Source organism: Takifugu rubripes, chromosome 3 (genome assembly GCF_901000725.2).
Source record: "Takifugu rubripes chromosome 3, fTakRub1.2, whole genome shotgun sequence".
In the NCBI taxonomy this organism is placed as follows: domain Eukaryota; kingdom Metazoa; phylum Chordata; class Actinopteri; order Tetraodontiformes; family Tetraodontidae; genus Takifugu; species Takifugu rubripes.
The window spans coordinates 11,692,584-11,712,793 of NC_042287.1; the positions used below are offsets into that span (position 1 = coordinate 11,692,584).

General features: G+C 44.7%; 2 protein-coding genes across 2 annotated transcripts; both read left to right on the top strand.

The window, feature by feature from the left end:
* The first annotated feature begins 88 nt into the window (after positions 1 to 88).
* ncoa6 (nuclear receptor coactivator 6) lies at positions 89 to 10,674 on the top strand. The gene is made up of 17 exons (XM_011602478.2): positions 89 to 214; positions 1,126 to 1,449; positions 1,714 to 1,869; positions 1,974 to 2,096; positions 2,226 to 2,345; positions 2,438 to 3,259; positions 3,597 to 3,728; positions 3,850 to 5,146; positions 5,232 to 5,350; positions 5,467 to 5,960; positions 6,029 to 6,265; positions 6,546 to 9,531; positions 9,754 to 9,804; positions 9,932 to 9,962; positions 10,151 to 10,183; positions 10,414 to 10,547; positions 10,628 to 10,674. The coding sequence occupies exons 2-17, from the start codon at positions 1,155 to 1,157 to the stop codon at positions 10,672 to 10,674; spliced, it is 7,077 nt and encodes a 2,358-aa protein (XP_011600780.2). The 5' UTR covers positions 89 to 214; positions 1,126 to 1,154.
* A 566-nt stretch (positions 10,675 to 11,240) lies between these two features.
* top1b (DNA topoisomerase Ib) lies at positions 11,241 to 19,854 on the top strand. Its single transcript, XM_011602481.2, has 21 exons — positions 11,241 to 11,416; positions 11,664 to 11,688; positions 12,761 to 12,857; positions 13,101 to 13,227; positions 13,611 to 13,666; positions 13,778 to 13,882; positions 13,970 to 14,063; positions 14,148 to 14,230; positions 14,306 to 14,421; positions 14,506 to 14,627; positions 14,701 to 14,823; positions 14,900 to 15,087; positions 15,766 to 15,910; positions 16,007 to 16,150; positions 16,270 to 16,455; positions 16,670 to 16,738; positions 16,835 to 16,949; positions 17,067 to 17,194; positions 17,300 to 17,394; positions 17,580 to 17,729; positions 18,518 to 19,854. The coding sequence occupies exons 1-21, from the start codon at positions 11,384 to 11,386 to the stop codon at positions 18,618 to 18,620; spliced, it is 2,304 nt and encodes a 767-aa protein (XP_011600783.2). The 5' UTR covers positions 11,241 to 11,383; the 3' UTR covers positions 18,621 to 19,854.
* Positions 19,855 to 20,210: the final 356 nt, after the last annotated feature.

A 20,210-nucleotide genomic window follows, 5' to 3' on the forward strand; every position in this document is an offset into this window, starting at 1 on the left:
ATACGTGTTAGGTTGTTGTGGAATAGTTAAGTTTCGTTAAAGTGATGTTTCTCTCTTCGTTGTGAATTTTATTTTGTAAAGATCTGACCGGAAGCTGTTTCTGTTCGCTTTACGTCGCTTCTGAGTCTGACTTGCCTGTGTTATACATGTTTTGTTAGCTAATCTGGCTAGCAGATGTCGGCTAATTGAACTTGTTTTCAAATGAATATACGAGGTAAAGTTTTGTTTTTTTCTTGCGCACACATTCCCGTTGAGTGTAAATGGTACAATAGAACTAACAACCTGGAGGCAGATACATATAGTTTAAATGCATTATGATGGGTTAACTGCATTGCGACCCAGCCTAGCTAGCATCTGCTAAATGCAGCTTTCGAACCATTTTCGAGATTAATTGTAGTCTAGTTCGTGGTGCAGAACTTGCTCGAAATGTGCAGCGGTTTTATTCAATATTTTGTGTTGTACCTGTATGAAAATTCATAGTGACATTAGGTAGAGCATTTTCTTGTTCTCCCTGCCGAGTTTGATATCGCCATGTTAGCATTAGAGCGAAGGCCTGTGCTACACTTGGCCCGATGATAGGAGCGAAGTTCGTTGCCGGTTACCGGTAAAATAATTGTATTCGTTGCCACATTATCTGGCATTAATATAAACCAGTTTTAGTCTCTTTTTACTCCAAGAAGTTACTCATAAAATCTGTGTCAGAATACTGGTGAAGCATCCCAGCTCACAGTGACGTCAGTAACGCACAAGTATGCTAAAACATTGTTATAAAAAGGCCATCAGTTCAGGAGAAGTAGGTTTATAATCATAATTTTGCAACTGTTTACGTTGCAGTGTAAGATATAACGTGTAAGTGAGTGAGTCTGACGTTTTGATGGTTGGCATACGTCAAAATAGAACACCAGTTTGGGCTAAATCCATTAACGGTGTCTTTTATCCAAGTCGATGCAATTGTGGAGTTTAGAGCAAAACTATTATTACTGCTTAATCATTTGTTATGTGATGCTGTTCTGTATTTCTGCAATTTCATTCACCAAGAATGTGAAATAGTCACATAGAAAAGACTAGTGCAACATCCTAACCCTGTTATTGTGTTCACATGCTTGTTTCCTTGTTCAATTTCAGCATAACACGGTCCAGTCGCCACTCCTAGGATGGCGCATCGACGTTCTGTACCTTCGCTGTCTCACAGGACAGAATCGTTGGAGCGTAGCAATGATTCCGACATTGATTCCGGCGTTTGGGATGATGCCGACGAGGAAGCTGATTGTTGCATCGGGAACATAAACGTGGAGGAGGAGGAAAACAAGCAGGATGAGGTGGACGAAAAGAGTGCCGAGGAAGGGGACTTTACAGTTTTTGTTGCCTTTCGAGGCAATATGGATGATGAGGACTTTACACAGAAACTTGACAATATCCTCAGTGGAATAACAAACATCCTGGACATGGGTTAGTTACATTTTTTTATTATTAAGTATTGAGTCTGGTTTGATGGAACAGTACAAACAGTACATATGGACCACGCAAGCGCTGTTGTTGTTAGCTCCTTCTGTCATTAACCTTTACACCCAGTTTGTTGCTTCTGTTGTGAATTTTTTTTGTTTGTGCATCAATGTTTGGTGTCATTTCAGTAAAATATTAAATTTAATCCATGTGATTATGTTATTACTGTATTTGCTCAGATTTCCTCACACTCCATTGCCCATTTTTTAGGTTCTGAGAGGCTTCGGCCAAACAACGTAGAGCCATGGAACAGTGTGCGGGTTACATTCAATATTCCTCGGGATGCTGCTGAGCGACTTAGACTACTGGCCCAAAACAACCAGCAGCAGCTCAGAGACCTGGGGATCCTGTCTGTGCAGATTGAAGGTAAGAGATCAGTTTTTTTTTAGCATTCTTTATTAAAGGGACAGATTTTTCAAATCTCTCATGTCGACATATAGAATAGAGTCCATTATTAATTGATGTTTTAGGGGAAGGTGCCATCAATGTGGCCATGGGACCAATTAGAGGACAAGAAGTCAGAGTGAATGGACCAATGGGAGCACCTGGTCAGATGAGGATGGATGTAGGCTTTCCGGGCCAACCTGGTTCAGGTAGGAGTTCTGAGAAAGTTGGCAAATTTGTTTTTGAATTGGTAGTTTGGGTCACCTTTCCCAGAGTTTACAGTAACAACAGTTAGTAATCATTAATGAGTTGGTTTTCTGTTGCTCATATTCCACAAGGTGGCGTAAGGATGGCTAATCCTTCCATGGTTCCTCCTGGGCCTGGAATGGCGGGTCAGGCCATGGTGCCTGGCAGCAGCGGACAGATGCATCTGCGTGCTCCAAGACCTTCACAGCCAGGTTTACTCATTTTTTTTAAATATACATGTCAAATGTCTATTCAATTATTTTGCATTGCACAAATATTGGAAAACGGGATTCTCGATTCACAGATGGTATGGATCCGATGATGCAAGGAATGTCAGTGCAGCAGCAGCAGCAACTGCAGCACCAACAGGCTGGTCCTCATGGCTCCGCTCAGATGCCTCCCCAGGCTGCACATCACATGCAGGCTCTGCAGGCCGGGAGGCCACTCAATCCTGCAGCATTGCAGCAGCTCCAGCAGCAGCATCACCAGCAGCAACAAGCCCAGCAGCAGGCTCAACTGTCCCAGCTTGGACCCAGACAGCCATTTAACCAACCTGGTGAGATGCCTGTTCCCCCTGGCTGGAACCAGTTGCCACCTGGGATGCTTCAGCCTCCAGCTGCCCAAGGAGGCCCTGTCTGGAGAAAACCACCACCCCAACCACAAATGGTTCAGCGCCCACCCTCACTCGCGTCCGTCCAGACCCCCAGCCACCCACCGCCGCCTTACCCATTTGGTAGCCAGCAGGCCGGGCAGGTATTCAACTCTATGGGTCAGGGCCAGTTACAGAAACAACAGCAGGCAGTAGGCCAGTTTGCTGCACCGCAGCCTAAAGGCCCACAAGGACCTGGTGGGATTGCAGGGCAGCCCAGACCTCCCCCACCCATCCCACCAACATCTGCACAGCAGGGCAACCTCTCTGCAAAGTCCCCCGGCTCGTCTTCTTCACCTTTCCAGCAGGGTTCACCTGGGACTCCTCCCATGATGGTTCAGAGACCTACAACTCCCCAGGGTTTTCCTCAGGGTGTTGGATCCCCAGGAAGGGCAGCCCTCAGCCAACAAGCAAACATGCAGCAAGCTTTCATGGGAATGCCCCAGCATGGACAGCCTGGGGCCCAAATTCACCCAGGTTGGTAGCCATCGTGTATGCAACGAGGCTCAAAATGATTGGAAGTATTTGCATTTTGACCCCTCCATGACACGTAAATGTGTGTCAATCATTGTAATAGAAATTGTTATGAGTATTTTCACCTTCTCCATTGTGCTTTTCTAAAGTTGTGAAATGAGACTCATTCAGATCAAGGAAAGTATTTGACAGCTACCTATTTTTTGTCCCGTGGTTTTCTAAGAGCTTGTTGCTCAATGAATCATCACATTTGTTCTTTTTGAGAATCTCAGGAGGACTTGGTCTTATTTATTGCATTTCTACTGCCGTTTGACTGACCCAAAATGACATGTGATTATAGGCATGGCAAAGCGCCCCATGGGTTTTCCAACACAAAACTTTGTCCAGGGTCAGGTGAGTGGTGCCACCCCTGGAACGCCTGGAGGAGGACCCGGCCCACAGCTCCAGAGCGGTCAGGCAATGACTCATACAGGTGATGCCCTCAGCACCACAAACACAACTTTATGTGGTTTTTGAAGTTGTCGTTTGAAGCAAAGCTAAAAAATAATTTCAGTTTGTAATTAATTTTTTTTTCTTTCCGTGCATTTGAACAGGACCTCAACCATCAGTCTCAACACCAAACACAATGCAAGGTCCACCCCATGCCCAACCCAACATTATGGGTGTACAAAGTAGCATGGGGGGCCCTCCTGCTGGTACAAGTACTGGGCCAGTTATGGGGCAGCAGCAGCCTGGCTTACAGACTCAGATGACTGGCCTCCAGCATCAGGCCCAGCCCGTGTCCTCCTCCCCCAGCCAGAAGGTTCAAGGCCAGGGTTTAGGTCAAACTGTCCTCTCAAGGCCCCTCAGTCAAGGGCAGAGAGGAGGGATGACCCCACCCAAGCAAATGATGCCTCAACAAGGCCAGGGGGTGATGCATGGGCAGGGTCAGATGGTTGGAGGCCCAGGGCACCAGGCCATGCTCTTACAACAACAGCAACAACAGCAGCAACAAAATTCCATGATGGAACAAATGGTTGCCAATCAGATGCAAGGTAATAAGCAGGCTTTCGGAGGCAAGATCCCAGCTGGAGTCATGCCAGGCCAGATGATGCGTGGCCCTTCTCCAAATGTTCCAGGTAACATGGCTCAGTTCCAGGGCCAGGTTGGCCCACAACAGATGACTCCACAGCAGCAGCAACAAATGGCTCAACTTCAACAACAACAGCAACAGTTGCAGCAACAGCAACACCAGTTGCAGCAGCTACAGCAGCAACAACAGCAGCCACAACACCAGCAAATGAACCAGCAACAACCACAGCAGGTTCCTCTTGCTGGCAATCCCAATCAAGCTATGGGCATGCATGGGCAACAAATGAGGCTTCCTGTTGCTCATCCTCTTATCCAACAGCAGTTGCAACAACAGCAGTTACAACAGCAACAGAAACAACAGCAACAGGCAATGTTACAACAACAGCAGCAACAGCAACAACAAGCAGTGCAGCAACATCCACATCCAATGGGAGATCCTAACAATGGATCAGGTGAAATGGGGGTCCAACAAATGGTCCCAGATATACAGGCACAGCAGCAACAGGGCATGATGGGGGGTGGTCAGCACATGCAGATGGGAAATGGCCACTTTGCTGGCCAAAACATGAATTTCAATTCCCAGTTTCCAAGTCAAATGCCAATGGGCGGGGCCTGTGGACAACCTGGAGGATTTCCGGTCAGCAAGGATGTAACGCTAACCAGCCCTCTACTGGTTAACCTGCTGCAGAGTGATATCTCAGCCAGCCAGTTTGGTCCAGGAGGAAAACAGGGAGCAGGTGGAGGAAATCAAGCCAAACCAAAGAAGAAGAAACCCCCAAGAAAAAAGAAAGCAAAAGAGACAGAAGGACAAGGAGATGGGTAATTTATATTTGTTTTAGTTTTTTATCATTTAATTACTAAAACCATCATTATTTTCAGGAGTTTTAAAGATAATGTTTTTTAGTGGTCTTGATGGAGCTGCTGGAATGGAGGAATCTGATTTACCAAATCTTGGTGGTGACCAGAGTTTGGGCTTAGACAACACAGGTCCAAAACTTGCTGATTTTGCCAACAGGCCTGCAGGTAAGAGAGATAATGTTTGTATTTATAGTTTCCTTCATTTTCAGTTGATTCTTCAGCTAAAACAAACTAGTGGGACAGTTTTATTTTTAAATGCATTGTCACTATGCACTTTCTAGGCTTTCCTGGCCAACCAGGAGACCACAGGGTTTTGCAACAGGTACCTGTGCAGTTTATGCAGCAACAACAGCAGCAACAGCAACAACAACAGCAGCAGCAACTGCAGCATATGCAGCAGCAACAGATACAACAGCAGCAGCAACAGATACAGCAGCAGCAACAGTTGCAGCAGCAGCAACAGTTGCAGCAGCAGCAACAGTTGCAGCAGCAGCAGCAGCAGCAACAAATGCAACAACAAATGCAGCATCAGCAAATACAGCAACAGCAGCATCAATTACAACAACAGCAGCAGATGCAACAACAGCAGCAGATGCAACAAATGCAAATGCAGGGTCTCCAGAATGCTCAAGGACAACAGGGGATGACAGGGCCACAAACGTCAGGTCAAGGCCAGCCTCAAATGCATCCTCACCAACTGCAACAACAACAACAACAGCAGCAGCAGCAGCAACAAACACAGCAGCAGCAAACACAGCCAACCTTGCAACAACAGGTAGATGTTTCATTGTTTAGCTTTTGATAATAAATGTGTGTTATTAATGATCCAATTTTGCATTTTAGCAACAACAGCAGATGATGATGATGCTGAAGATGCAGCAAGAGCAGGCAAAAAATCGCATGTCCATCCCTCCTGGCGGACAGATCCCTCCCAGGGGCATGGGCAATCCACCTGAGGTGCAGAGACTTCCTGTGTCACAGCAAGGCAACATGCCTGTAATGATCAGCCTTCAAGGCCATGGTGCAATACCACCATCACCCGACAAAGCAAGAGGGATGCCGATGATGGTCAACCCACAGGTGAGGTTATTCTTCTGTCTAGCATTACATCAATTATTTCTAGTGTGCTGAACAGTATAGTTTTTTAACCTATGAAATCTAACTTATTTAAGTATGTACATTAATCTAGGCCAGGCATGTATTGATGAATTTTGTCCAGCTGTCACAAGGGGAAAAATGGCCTGTTTGTAGAGTTTCTTCTTGGTAATTTACTTAAAATTATTAATGTCGTCTTTGATCAGCTAATGAATAGATTTTTTTAATCTCCAAAAACATTGTGTATTTTCTTTATATGTTATAGATTGCAGGGGCTGCACGAAGACCATCCCATCCTGATGTGGGTCAGGGTCCTCAAGGAACCGGCCCAGAAGACTCTGCTGCAGGAATGAATCCAAAGCAAGAAAGGCCTGGGGGCCCAGAAATTGGGGTACAGCCTGGAAATGGGACTCAACAGATGATGGCTAATCCTGGCTCCAACACTCACATGATGAAGCAAGGCCCTGGACCTGCACCAATGCCCCAGCACACTGGAGCCGGTCCCCAGCAACAGTTAACCACTCAGCCACAACAAGGGGGTGCCATACCTGCCCTGCATTTTCCCAGTGTCCCAACAACTTCACAGAGTTCCAGACCCAAAACCCCCAACAGAGCCAGTCCGCGACCATACCATCACCCTCTTACTCCAACTAATCGTCCACCAAGTACTGAGCCCTCTGAAATAAACCTGTCACCTGAAAGGTTGAATGCCTCTATCGCAGGACTATTTCCTCCCAAAATCAACATTCCTCTCCCCCCTAGGCCAAACATTAACAGGGGTTTTGACCAGCAAGGTCTTAACCCCACAACCCTGAAAGCTATTGGACAGGCACCTCCTAACCTGACTCTACCTGGTAACAATAACAACGGGACTGCAGGTGGAAATAACACTAACAATCAACAACCTTTTTCCACTAGCACTGCAACAACAGGGGCCAGCTCCAAGCAGGACAAGCAGCCTGGAGGCCAGGCCAAAAGGGCCAGTCCTAGCAACAGTCGGCGGTCAAGTCCGGCATCTAGCCGCAAATCAGCTACTCCAAGTCCAGGGCGACAGAAAGGGACAAAGATGGCCATTGCGTGCCCTCCCCCTCAGCAGCAGTTAGTCAACCCTCAGGGCCAAACTATGATGCTAAGCCCTACTTCAGTACCGCCAAGTCCAGTGTCAATGCCTTCACAGGTTGGTGGTAGCGCAGAGACACAGCAGCCCCTCTTTCATGGTGTACAAGGTAACCCTGTTGAAGGAGTCCGAGAAAGTCAGGGAATGGCAACAGCAGAACAGCGGCAATCCGTGTCGCAGCCTTTGAGGGATTTATCGACTCCTAGAATGGCAAGTCCTCGTTTCCCTGCACCTCAGCAGGGTAAACCTGACTTGGAAAACCAGACTGGCACATCTGATAGACAACAAGTCCACACAGCACCTGGACAGGACTCGGGTATTTCACCTACTCACAGATCAGCCCCGACCTCTCTCAATCAGTTGTTGGATAATGCAGCTATGCAGAACATGCCGCTTCGGCCTGTGCAGAGTAGTACAGGTAGAGATGGTTTGGGAAAAGACAGCCCCAAATCTGTATTGGATACTGAAAGACAGGTTATTGGTAATTCTAAGAATACAGACATGCCCACTTCTGTCTCTACTACCATCACGACTAATGAATTGGAAGCCAAAGCCAAACCTGTTTTCCCCGTCTCTACAAGCAGTAGCAATTTGCAGCCTCCTTCAGTTCTCACATCACACCTGAGCACTAATGTAAACTCCAATAATTCTGCCTGCCTGAATCAGCCCCCCGTTTCCAGCCATAGTAACAATCCTAGTCCAATTGCAACTGCTGCATCTATCAACTGCCCCACACCAAGCACTAACACTAATGTGTCCACCGTCCCAAACCCAGTCACGTCTGGCCAGATCATTCCAGCCTTAACCCTCAGTAACTCTAGCTCGACTCAAAACCAACCCAGTTCGGCTCCAAAACAAAGTCCTAGTCCTAAACCTATAACGAGTGCCCAGTCAGTCATACAGCTACCTGTTTCTTCGAGCACAATTTCCGCCAGTCAGATCACTGTCTTTGTTACCTCTAATCCCATCACTTCTACCCCCACCCCTGCTCAACAGGCACCCACATCAATGGTCTCGACTATGGTAGCTGTACCAAACAAGAACATAAGACCTCAGGACATTCGACAGCAGACCCCTGTTGCCCGAACTCCCCAGTTTATTACCACCACTCCTGTATTTATCAACCCAATTTTTCAGGTTCCTGGGGGATCTGTTGCTCCCAATACCACAGTGGTGCCACATTCAGTCACCATGATGGGACCTATACAAGTATCTACTACAAACATCCAACTTTCTGCTGCCTCAAGCTCTACTCAGTTATCAGTGGCAAACATGACGAGCGCTCAGTCTACACGAAATACTGTTGGACAGGTCCAGATTACCAGTATGACCTCAACAGCACCAGTTGGTACCCAACAACCTGCTCAGCAAATTGTCCCAGGAGCACTGAAAATGGATAATCAAGGCGAGGTTGGCTCTGGCCAGAAAACCGTTCCCCTGGTGCAGCAGCCACCTTCACGTTCAGTCGCTTCAGTATCAGCTCCCTTTCAGCCACCTCTGGTTTCTACTCCTCCCTGCTCCAGTCCTGGAGCAGTAAATGCAATGCGCAAAAGCCCCATGTCTCCAGTTTCCACTGCACAGGTAAAAGGTAAACCTGCACAGGCCGGTGTAGTTGTGACTGCTACTGTTGACTCCCAACAGAGCCCCGCAGATCGACCCCCGCAGAGCACCGCTGGGGCAGTGCCGCCGCAGGTCTTTCATCCCCCTACCAGTGCTGCCCTTCAGACTGAAGCCCCAGCTCCCCGTACAACTGCAGCTCAGAGCAACGTAACGTTGCCCGCGGTCTCCTTTTCAATTCCAATCCAAGTTGCGGTTCCTACACAGATAGTCAGTCAGGTTTCAGTGCCTGCACCCTCGTCTGTCTCAAGCTCAGTCAAGGCTTTACCTACTCAGACTACTGTCGCCACTGCAGTTAGTGTCTCCTCTGCTCCTTTACTATCTACGGTTGTTCCTGGACAAAATAGTGTAAAATCAAATGTTCCTGGAACTGGACCTCTTCAGGATGTTCCCCCCATCACATCACCTCCAGTTGCAAACCTCAGTGGAGTACCACCATCTCAGTCGATTCCTGCACCTCTGGAACCCTCCTTACCTTCCACTGCCGCACCTACTGAAGCCAGTCAGATTGCCCCAGGTAAATATGGATTATTATTGATATTATATTCTGTGTCTCTTGATGTGAAGTTTCATCCATGGTTGTATTAATATGTTTAATGTAATTCCAGTTGTCATGGTGATATGGCATCTCCTGGGCGTGTACATTTAAATTTTTCAATACAGTTTCTGCCGGTCACCAGAGAAATATCATTATGCACATACAAAGTGTGACTGAAGTTATTTAATGTTTTCTTAACAGAATCTGTTCAGCAAGAAAAGTCACAAGAACCTGTTGTCACTGATAAGATGGGTAGGTTTACCCATCTATGTAAAATGAGATGGTGAAATGTAATTGAAATAAAATCCACTCTTTATGAGCATGTTTTGCAGGTAGAAAAAAATAATATAATGGGGATTTTTTATTTTTTAATGCACAGGTGAAGACATTACTGCAGGTTCTGAGCAGGGGTAAGACTTGAAACGGAATGTAAAATATGTGTTTAGCCTTTCATATCATTCAGAATTTACACTGATATGTCCTAATGGTTTTTGTAAAACATGACATTCGTGTAACACTGTACTTTTTACTGCCTAATTGATCCTAAAGCCCATATTTACACGTATAGTTTATCACTGTTTTTCCATTTCTATCACAGATGGGCGAAGAAGCCCATCAACTTAGTCCCAAGGTGTGTAATTTAACATGTTTACACCACGAAAACACAGTCAGTGAACATGTCAATGCTATTCATGCTGTTGCGACAAAGACGGTATGTCGTCATCTGGTAGACGAGGAAAAACAGCACAGTCCTGAGTGTTGCCTGTGGTTCTGATAAATCTCGTACTTTTCCAATTAAGTCACGCATACTTGTGTTTTCTCTTCCTCGCTCTTTGTTGTTTTTCAATCTGGTCCTCCCAGAGCTACGGCAGAGAAGCCCAAGGGACCGAGCAGACGCAGCTCCCGGGCCGAGAAAGAGGTGGAGGAGGAGCCAGTAGTGGACAGCGGCACCAGGAAGAGGTCCGCCAGACCTGGAACCACGACTGCAGTGAAAGGTGTCTGTCAACCAAATAAGTCACCTTCAAATGAACTATTCCCCCCTCCCTAATGCACCCGTATGCTTCTTTTTAAACAGAAACTGGAGCGAGCCCCACCCAGGCCAAACGAAGGAAGTCTAAATAGCCTGTGAAGTTTACTGTAAATGTCTCTTGTTCCTTGCTGTGAATCCGTTTATATATTAGTTACTCTGTCCCAGAGTAGGAGTTTTTATCCGGAGCAAGAACCCATGTACAGATGAGAATAAAAATGGCGCTACTGTTTTTGTTTTTATTTTTGTCCATGCTATCAATGTGAGACTGTAGCTAGAATGTGGGCGTACAGTATGTATTAGTGTGGATGTGCTTTTTATATTAAATGCTGGATTAATCTTGTGAATACTGATCTCAGAAGTTGTCACGATTGTATAATTATGTTGTAAAACTGAATTAAATTTTCTACTGCCTTTGTTTTGTGGAATTGCGTCCATTGATTTCTGTTTCTTTCAAACTGCTGATCGCTATTGTGCGAGTGATATTTAGATGTTTTAAGGAAATTCTTGAGGAAAAATGGAACTGAAATAAAATGGTGCGTGGTTTTGCTGCAACCGAAGGTATAAAAGTGGGGTTTATATCTGCATTGAGTCAACAAAACTTGACATTTTAGTATTTAGTAGCAGCTGATGGAGGTAAGGAGCACACAGAGTACCCTCTGCGTCGGGATGCTCTGAGCATGCGCAGTCCACAAATGTTCGGACTCCATTCCAGTGTATTAGTGAAGGTTCCCCCCACTTTGGTTCTCTTTTCCTCACATCCATCCAACATCTGTCCTCACTGAGAACTTCACCCGGCTGACCATGAGCGGAGAACACGGACATGGGGACTCTCAGGTAAGATGCTGGTTCGATATTCTGTGTCAGGTCCCCTTCCGTTACTGACCAATATTTATCATTTCCGTGTAAAATAACCCCCGGGTAATGTAAGAAGTTAATAGTGACTTTTTGCTTTGCCTGGAACTCTGAAATAATGTGGAGCAATATTGCGAAATCGCGGAATTTATCAGTTGAAACTTAAATACCAGCCAACCGGCATTTGCAAAATATTTACACTTAAATAAAAAATTTCTATCATTTGCAGGTCAAGCCTGGCTCTAAAGGAAGTGGTAGGTCCTCCAAATACCATTTTATTGATATTAAATATGATTTACGACAGGAATCATGATGTGTCTTGTGTTAGTTTCCAGAGGACAGAAATGGCGTCCCAGAGACTAAGTCCCCTCTCCTCACCTCTCTTGCGGCTATTGTTCAAAAAGGGGGTCTCAAATGTCCACTTGCGCCTCGCGTTTTTTAAACCTGTTGGGTTGTTCCGAAAGGGCCCGACGTCGTGTTCATTTTGCATGCTTCGATTTTGCAGTATGTGCGTGCCATGACGGCGAATTCTGGAGCCGAAAGTGGCAAAATTGAAGCTGAGGACTTAGTCTCTGCGCCATTTTCTTTTTCTGTACGTAGCTGCCAGGGCGCCGACCAGTGAGCCAGCTGTCAGCCGTGATAATGAAGACGAAAGCCCGGTGCTTTATCGCCTCTTCCCGGCCCCTTATCCATAGTGGCTGCACCCAGCCTCCAGCTGTCTGCCTGCAGCCCTCGGATATTATCTCCAGTGCAAACACGAGATCCTTACACCAGCCTTAAAACTTGAAGTCGCAGGGAGAAAAAAAGTTGCACCATATCATTAAAAGCTTAGGAATTTTTGTGCAAAAATGATCCCCCCCCCCCCCCTCTCTGCGCCACAGCCAAATTGAGATTTCTTGCAAGACGAATTGGCTGCATGAGGGGATTGTGGTTAATTTCTATGCACAAGATGAGGTGTGCGTGTGTTACTGTCTTCACAGAGAAGATATTATCATTATAAAATTCCATCCCCAGGAAGGTTTTTGCCCAGCAGGAAGCATTTTAATATTGAAGACCAAAATAATTATTGCAGCTTAGGCATTTAACTGGCTGCACAGGGGGGAGGAGGGGGTGGGTGGTGATAATTTAACTTTGCTTTGAATGGGTCTCCATTTGCTGATTTTAAATGGTTCTTTGTTGTTGTTTAAAGCAGCTTATTAAAAACTAAAATTAATACCAGCAATGACTAAGGCGCAGCACTCTTGAACAGAGACACAATGTAAGAAAGTGTTTGTGTAGATTTCCTGACTGATTTGAGCAAAATCCAAATGCTTTTTTTTGTCGTAGACACTCACAAGCATAAAGAAAAGCACAAAGACAAGGAATACAGACACAAAGACTACAAAAAAGACAAGGAGAGGGACAAATTTAAGCACAACAACAGGTAGGATGCCTTCTGTTGAAAAGAGATTTTACATCATTGTGAACTAATGGCTGTTTACCCCTTAAAAATAGGAGTGAAATTGACTTTTTATCGATCTGAAAATACCCAAAAGAAGTTAGCCAGGTGGCAGCTTTGTTGTGTTCCCTAACTTCCGTTTTTCTGCCGGTTGCTGCTTTTGTTGCGTTTTTGCGCCTGCGCGCGTCTGACCTCGTGCACTTGAACTCTGACCTGCGTGTTTTCCAGCGAACATAAAGACCACTCCGAGAAGAAAAACAGAGACAATGAGAGGCTGAAGCACACTGACAGCAGCTCTGAAAAGCATAGAGAGAAACATAAAGATAAGGACAAAGAGAGGAGGAGAGAAGAGAAGGTTGGCACAGGATTCTCTTACACAGCTTTAAAGTTCACTGAATCAGTTTTTATTGATGCATAATAGTCTTTACTAATTTCATTTTGTATTCATTTGTATTGCAATCTGATTAATTTGACATTTAAAATATTTTTTGCTATATATAGACACATGTAATAAAAGCAGGGGAATTAAGTGCTTGAAGAACCTGGCTGGGCTTTTAATTTTAATTTAATGTTTATTACAAGTATATTACAAGTTTTTATATACTATAAAATATGTATTCTGTACAAGAAAGCCATGTAAGATTGGCACAATTACCAAAAACTAAATATGATAAATATGGTAAATCAACATCTGTAACCTTAAATTTAAAGTTGTTTGAAAAACACACTCTGTTTCAGGTCAAATCATCCCTTATAGCCAAGCCTAAGAAGGAGAAAGAAAACGGATATGTAAGGTATCTTTAGTTTCTGTTAATTATATCTGACCAATTCAAATGGCACCCATTCTTGTTTGGTTAAATAGTTGGGATTAATACGCTATTAAATGTGCTTAATGTATGATTTAGAGACCTGAGTCCTGCAGCCATTAAGAACGAGCCAGAGGAAGATAACGGCTTATACTCGTCTCCACAACACAACAAGACCTCCAGACGAGAGTGCGACGATGAAGAGTTTGTATCTCTCTTGTTTACCTACTGCACATCTTTAACGTGCGACTCCTATATTTCACTTTTTTGAATCACATGATTGGCTTGCAGATTCGACTGCAAGCCCAAAAAAGTCAAGACGGAGCATGATAAAAAGTCAAAGAAAAGGAAACATGAGTACGAAGAAGAAGATGAGGAGGAGGAAGTAGTTAATGTTTTTTGCTGGCTATGCCTTCATTTTCAGCATGCTGGAGGGCTCTTTTTTAAGATCTGTTCTTTCTCGTTTCAGGACATCAAACCCAAGAAGAAAAAGAAAGACAAAAATGTAACGGAGGGAAAGAAATCCAAAAAAGACGAAGAGAAGTGGAAATGGTGAGAAGTTTCTTTCTCCCTTTCAGAGAAAAACACACACAAATGTGATTTACTGATAGGAGTGTTGTTGATTAGGTGGGAGGAGGAAAGATCCACCGATGGCTCCAAATGGCGCTTCCTGGAGCATAAGGGTCCAGTGTTTGCACCTCCGTACGAGCCGCTGCCTGACAAAGTCAAATTTTATTATGACGGTGGGCCTGACTGTATTTCAGTATTTAGGATTTATTCTGTTTCTCCTGTTCTGAACTGTAGTGTTTTTGATTTTGTTTTTGTAGGCAAGCTGATGAAACTCGCCGCTCCTGCTGAAGAGGTTGCCACGTTTTTCGCCAAGATGTTGGATCACGAGTACACAACCAAAGACGTCTTCAGAAAGAACTTCTTCAAGGACTGGAGGAAGGTGAGATGTCCACGTTTGTTCTCTCCACAGCGTTGTTGAGGTTTGGTGTCGTACAACGTGACTTTTGCTGTAGGAAATGACATCAGAGGAGAAGTCCAAGATCACTGACTTGAACAAGTGCAACTTCGCCGGGATGAATGAGTATTTTAAAGCCCAGTCAGAGGCAAGGAAACAGATGTCAAAGGAGGAAAAACAGGTATCCCTGCACTCAATCACATGTTCCCCAGCTCTGAAGACATCATCTCACCTTAACCTCTAATGCATTTCTGTAGAAAATCAAAGAGGACAACGAGAGAATCCTCCAGGAGTATGGGTTCTGCATCATGGACAACCACAAGGAGAGGATCGGGAACTTCCGAATCGAGCCGCCGGGACTCTTCCGAGGACGAGGCGATCATCCAAAGATGGGAATGCTGAAGAGACGCATCAGACCTGAAGACATCATCATTAACTGTAGCAAGTGGGTAGCTCTCTCCATCACGGCGGATGTCTCCACTTCACTTCTGAGTGTTTTTTTCTAAACCACAAGGTGGCCCTGTAAACCAACGGCAACTTCAGTAAAGCCACAAGAGTGCATGTAAAATTGTGGACACACACACATCAACACCCTCTGCATTATGAATGCCCTGATCTTAATCCCTCTCTCTTTTTTTAACTTCTTTTATTAATGTTCTTGCCCCTTATCTGCCCTGTCATCTGCTAAGTACTGGGCTTATTTTTAGATAACCTTCTCTGTCATCCTGTGCCTCAGGGGCAGAGTGTGTTTGTGTGTGTGTGTGTGTGTGTGTGTGTGTGTGTGTGTGAGATTGAGAGAGAGAGAAAGAGAGAGACAGAGAGAGGATGATTTTGCAGTGAGGTTCATCTTAAACGTGCGGCCGCCATCGCAGAGACGTCAGTAGTGGAGTCTATGTGCCTGATGTGAGACACATGGCTGCAATGTGTCAAAGGTCATTTTCCTGTCACAGTATACCGCCTGTGTAAAAACAATAACATGACCCAAGGAGAGACACGTTGACCCACACATACTGGTCACAATGGAGTTGATTTTACAATAACATTTCTCTTCATGTTGTTGTTTCGTTTGTGGTGTACGGGCAGTCTAAACGCTTTCTGGAATCTGTTCGTTCTTTTACTTCAGGGACTCAAAGCACCCTAAACCTCCACCGGGGACAAAATGGAAGGAGGTTCGACACGACAACAAGGTGACCTGGCTGGCCTCTTGGACGGAGAACATCCAGGGCTCCATCAAATACATCATGTTGAATCCAAGTTCCAGGATCAAGGTGCAGAATTCAGGCCCCGTCTTCATCATAGACCACCTCTATCGATACACCACCTGTGTTTCTCTCTTTTATATGTGTCGCTCCATGTGTGAACAGGGGGAGAAGGACTGGCAGAAATATGAGACTGCCCGGCGGTTGAAGAAATGTGTGGATCGCATCCGTAACCAGTATAGAGAGGACTGGAAGTCCAAGGAAATGAGGATCAGGCAGAGAGCTGTGGCTCTGTATTTCATAGACAAGGTGAAGACAGTAGCAGTGTAGAATGATGTGTTGGGATAAAGAAGGCCTGCTACTGTATTTCTGGTTATTCCTGAATCAAGGCTTTTTCCATACCACTATATATGGTCTTTGACTTGCAGCTTGCGCTCAGGGCGGGTAATGAAAAGGAAGAAGGTGAGACCGCAGACACAGTGGGCTGCTGCTCCCTCCGTGTGGAGCACATCAACCTTTACCCCAAGTTGGATGATCAGGAGTACGTGGTGGAGTTCGACTTCTTGGGAAAAGACTCCATCCGCTACTACAACAGGATCCCTGTGGAGAAGAGGGTAAGAGCAGGGGAACTTCAGTGTTCTCTAGCTATTGTGTTGACTCTTACGGATGGGAGTGTGAATGCGATGATATGAAGAAGAGGATGATTTATTTCTTATTGTTTGTACGGACACATTACAACATGTGCTGTTGGACATCTGTTTACGTTGGTGCAGCGCAGCTCATGTTATAGATGTCATTCCAACATAATGTTTTCTAATTTTGTCTCAGGTCTTCAAAAACCTCCAGTTGTTCCTGGAGAACAAGCAGCCTGGGGACGACCTTTTTGACCGACTGAATGTAAGAATAAGCAAATATCAGCCTGCAAAGGTTCAGACTCGGTAGACTGTTGACATTTTTGGTTGCTGTTCTCTTTCCCCTTCGCCTCTCCTGCAGACTTCTATTCTCAATAAGCACTTGCAGGAGCTGATGGACGGCCTGACTGCGAAGGTATTTCGCACCTACAACGCCTCCATCACTCTTCAGCAGCAGCTGAAGGAGCTCTCCTGCTGTGAGTAGCTGCACCTTCAACTGTTATTTCAGTAAATATCAGATTCAGACATGTCGGGCTATATTAAGTTAAACTTTGTGCTCGACGACCGCTGTTGTGACATCGTTGGGTCTGCAGCTGATGACAGCGTTCCAGCTAAAATCCTGTCATATAACCGAGCCAACCGTGCTGTGGCCATCCTCTGTAACCACCAGAGAGCACCACCCAAGACCTTCGAGAAATCCATGCAGAACCTTCAGACCAAGGTAATCCGCCCTGGCATCCATCAGTACCACTTATTTCATCCTGAAACCTAAAAACCGTGGCTCTTGACCCGGATTGTTGTCAGCGCAAATTTGGTGTGGTTGCAGATTGACGAGAAACAGAAGCAACTGTCAGCAGCCAGGAAGCAGCTGAAGGCTGCCAAAGCCGAACACAAAGCTTCTCACGATGACAAGAGCAAAAAGTGAGAAAGCTGGACCCTTTACAGTTCAAGACACTGTCACACTCTTATCTGTAACTTAAACCTTTACCATCGCTGGAATGTGAAGCCATAAACCTTTCTCTTGCCTTTAAACGTCAAGGTCTCTGTGTTTGGTGTCTTTTCTTAACGAGTCCATCCCTCCACTCTCTATTTTTTGTCTCTGTTAGGGCGGTGGAGGTGAAGCGTAAAGCTGTCCAGAGGATAGAGGAGCAGCTCATGAAGCTGCAGGTTCAGGCCACAGACAGAGAGGAGAACAAACAGATCGCTCTGGGCACCTCAAAGCTCAACTACCTGGACCCACGAATCTCCGTTGCATGGTATATGTGTAACCAGGGGAAAACTCCTGGATCAACATCTTAAAATAAGGATGTCAACTGAGTGAACCACCTACTGTTAAATAGACCAGCTTTCTCTCAGTGGGTGGGTGCACACGGTGCATATCTGCGCCGCTGACAGAAAGGCAGGAAATGCTCTTACATTGTAGGAAAAGGAGCAGTGCAAGCAAAAAAAAGCTAATGGCTGCAGAAGGAAAATCAGAGGAAGAAAAGCGTGTGAGCGGGGGGAACAATGGGGTTTGTTCCCGAGAGCCAGGGAGCGTCCCCAAACAGTACTCCTTCTTCTAAGTGTTGGGAGTGCAAGCAGTGCTGGAACAGTAGGTTAAGTCACAGCAAAGGGGAGAACCATGATCTGGCTTCTGTAACCTCTGCCCCACAGCTATTTACTGCAAAGCTCCAACTCAGGCACAATAGATGCCACAATAGGATCCTCATTGTTTTGTATGATTATAAGTAGTAAAGGACAGGTTCCCTCCTTCTTAGGGTGGTGCATGAGAATTTACTCGGAGCTAATGGGTGTGTGCAACACTGAAGAAAACACTTCAGCTCCAGTTGATTGTTAGCACATTGACATGATTCTTATAAATAAAGACTGTTATGGGATCGCACATACAAAGTAAAAAAAAATCAGACGCACATTGTTTTAGCATCGTTTTTCATTAGAAAAATAGTGAGTTGGTGTCTAATTTCCCGTATGGGCCAAAAACATAGCACTGAGGTTGGTTATTAATTCTATTTTCATTTACTGGGCTCTGTTCACTCCTCTCTAGGTGTAAGAAATTTGGCATTCCCATCGAGAAGATCTACAACAAAACCCAAAGAGAGAAGTTCGCCTGGGCAATTGACATGGCCGAAAAGGATTTTGAGTTTTAAACTCTGGACCAACGCTCACGTCGCACCTTTTTTCGACCCTTTTGTCCTTGTTACTGTAAAGATGTTCCTTAGCTCAAATGTGTTGAGGGAGAAAGTGAAAGATGCTTTTTCCTCCCCTCCACCGAAAGAAAATGAGACCTTTCTGCTTTGGAAGATAGAACTTTGATTCAGATTTGGGTCGGTGTTTCGCAGTGGTGGACATTTCTTATTGGCTGAATGCACACAGCAGTTTAATCCAGCCACTGTGTTTAATTTGTAGCCACGGGCTAATTTGTTTTCTTCTCGTTTCATTACTGTTTGCTTGAGATTGACGATTCCTATACGACACTAAGCGAAGACACAATCTCATCCATGTTAGCAGGCTAACTGTAATGCCACTGATAAGACAATGTCCTATCTGCTACTTTACATGGCGTCAACTACTCTGGACTCTAAGCTGGAGCAGATAATCGTTGATTATGAAACCATTCAAGCTCCTAAAAGAGAACTTCCCCATATCTAGGAGCACTTGTTACATGTTCGAAAACATGCTTGGTTGGAGCCGTGACCACATTATTGTGCTGTATAGATGGAATATTTGTGAATCTCATCATGTTACCAGATGTGTATGTAGCTACAGCAGTTTGTCATGGTCAACTATAAACACGTTATTATTGTTATTATTATTTTTAGATATGACTCCTGAAATTTTTAAGCCATCAGACTGATCAAAAGACTATATATATTCTCATAGAATAATGAATTAATAATAATGTGGATTGTAAGCACCGGCATGAACGATATTCGGATGAATTTCAACTATTGAATTTCAGTGTGAAAGTTTGATACAATGTAAAAATGCTTCTGACTGATGAGTTGATAAATAATGGAAAGTCTACATAAAGATTCTGAATGTTGTTTCTCTTATTTATTGTATGTGTGCTATTTATTTCAGGGATGTATATATTTTGCCAGTTGAAGTCGCTATGATTCTGTGTTTTATAAGATCTATGCTCTGCCGCCTGATATAGTGCACAATGTTTTGTGTTTAAGAGACTGTGGGGACCCAGGTTTTGCCAAATGTCACTGAAGGCTGTTGTAGTGTGCTTGCCTACATTTCCAAATATGAATGGATGTGTTGCTTTCTTTGTCATTGATATTTCTCGTTGTTAAATTGTTGATCACACTATTTGTGATTGCTTGAGTGGTTATTGAGCTTTGTAGTTTTACTAATAAAAATAAGAATCTTTCCAGATTTCATTTAATTTGTAAATTGAATTACAGTCTGGTGTCACAGTGTTACAGTCATGCATCATTGAAATTGGTGAGGTAGAATGAGAGTGGGGACAAGGATCTAGAAATTTACTGCCAAATCCATGAACTGACAGGTTGTTAAACAGTTTATATAACATTTGGAGGACAGGTAGGAGGACATTATCTGCGTCTTTAAGAAGACGGCGATCCTCCAGCAAGGATGCGCTGCGTCAAGTTACACGTAGGCACATAAAATCAGCGGAAGTAGAATACATGTTGAACATTTTTGTCAGAAAAAATAAAATAACAATAACAACAAAGGTGAAACAGAACTGGAAACAATTTGGATTGTTAGTC

What these genes read in the sequence shown, in the direction of transcription:
- ncoa6 (XM_011602478.2), top strand. Translation starts at nt 1,155, where the DNA reads ATGGCGCATCGACGTTCTGTACCTTCGCTGTCTCACAGGACAGAATCG. An exon ending in AACAAACATCCTGGACATGG is followed by an intron (nt 1,450 to 1,713) that starts GTTAGTTACATT and finishes CCCATTTTTTAG; the next exon opens with GTTCTGAGAGGCTTCGGCCA. An exon ending in CCCATCAACTTAGTCCCAAG is followed by an intron (nt 10,184 to 10,413) that starts GTGTGTAATTTA and finishes TGGTCCTCCCAG; the next exon opens with AGCTACGGCAGAGAAGCCCA.
- top1b (XM_011602481.2), top strand. Translation starts at nt 11,384, where the DNA reads ATGAGCGGAGAACACGGACATGGGGACTCTCAG. An exon ending in AGTCAAATTTTATTATGACG is followed by an intron (nt 14,422 to 14,505) that starts GTGGGCCTGACT and finishes TTGTTTTTGTAG; the next exon opens with GCAAGCTGATGAAACTCGCC. An exon ending in ATCCAAGTTCCAGGATCAAG is followed by an intron (nt 15,911 to 16,006) that starts GTGCAGAATTCA and finishes ATGTGTGAACAG; the next exon opens with GGGGAGAAGGACTGGCAGAA.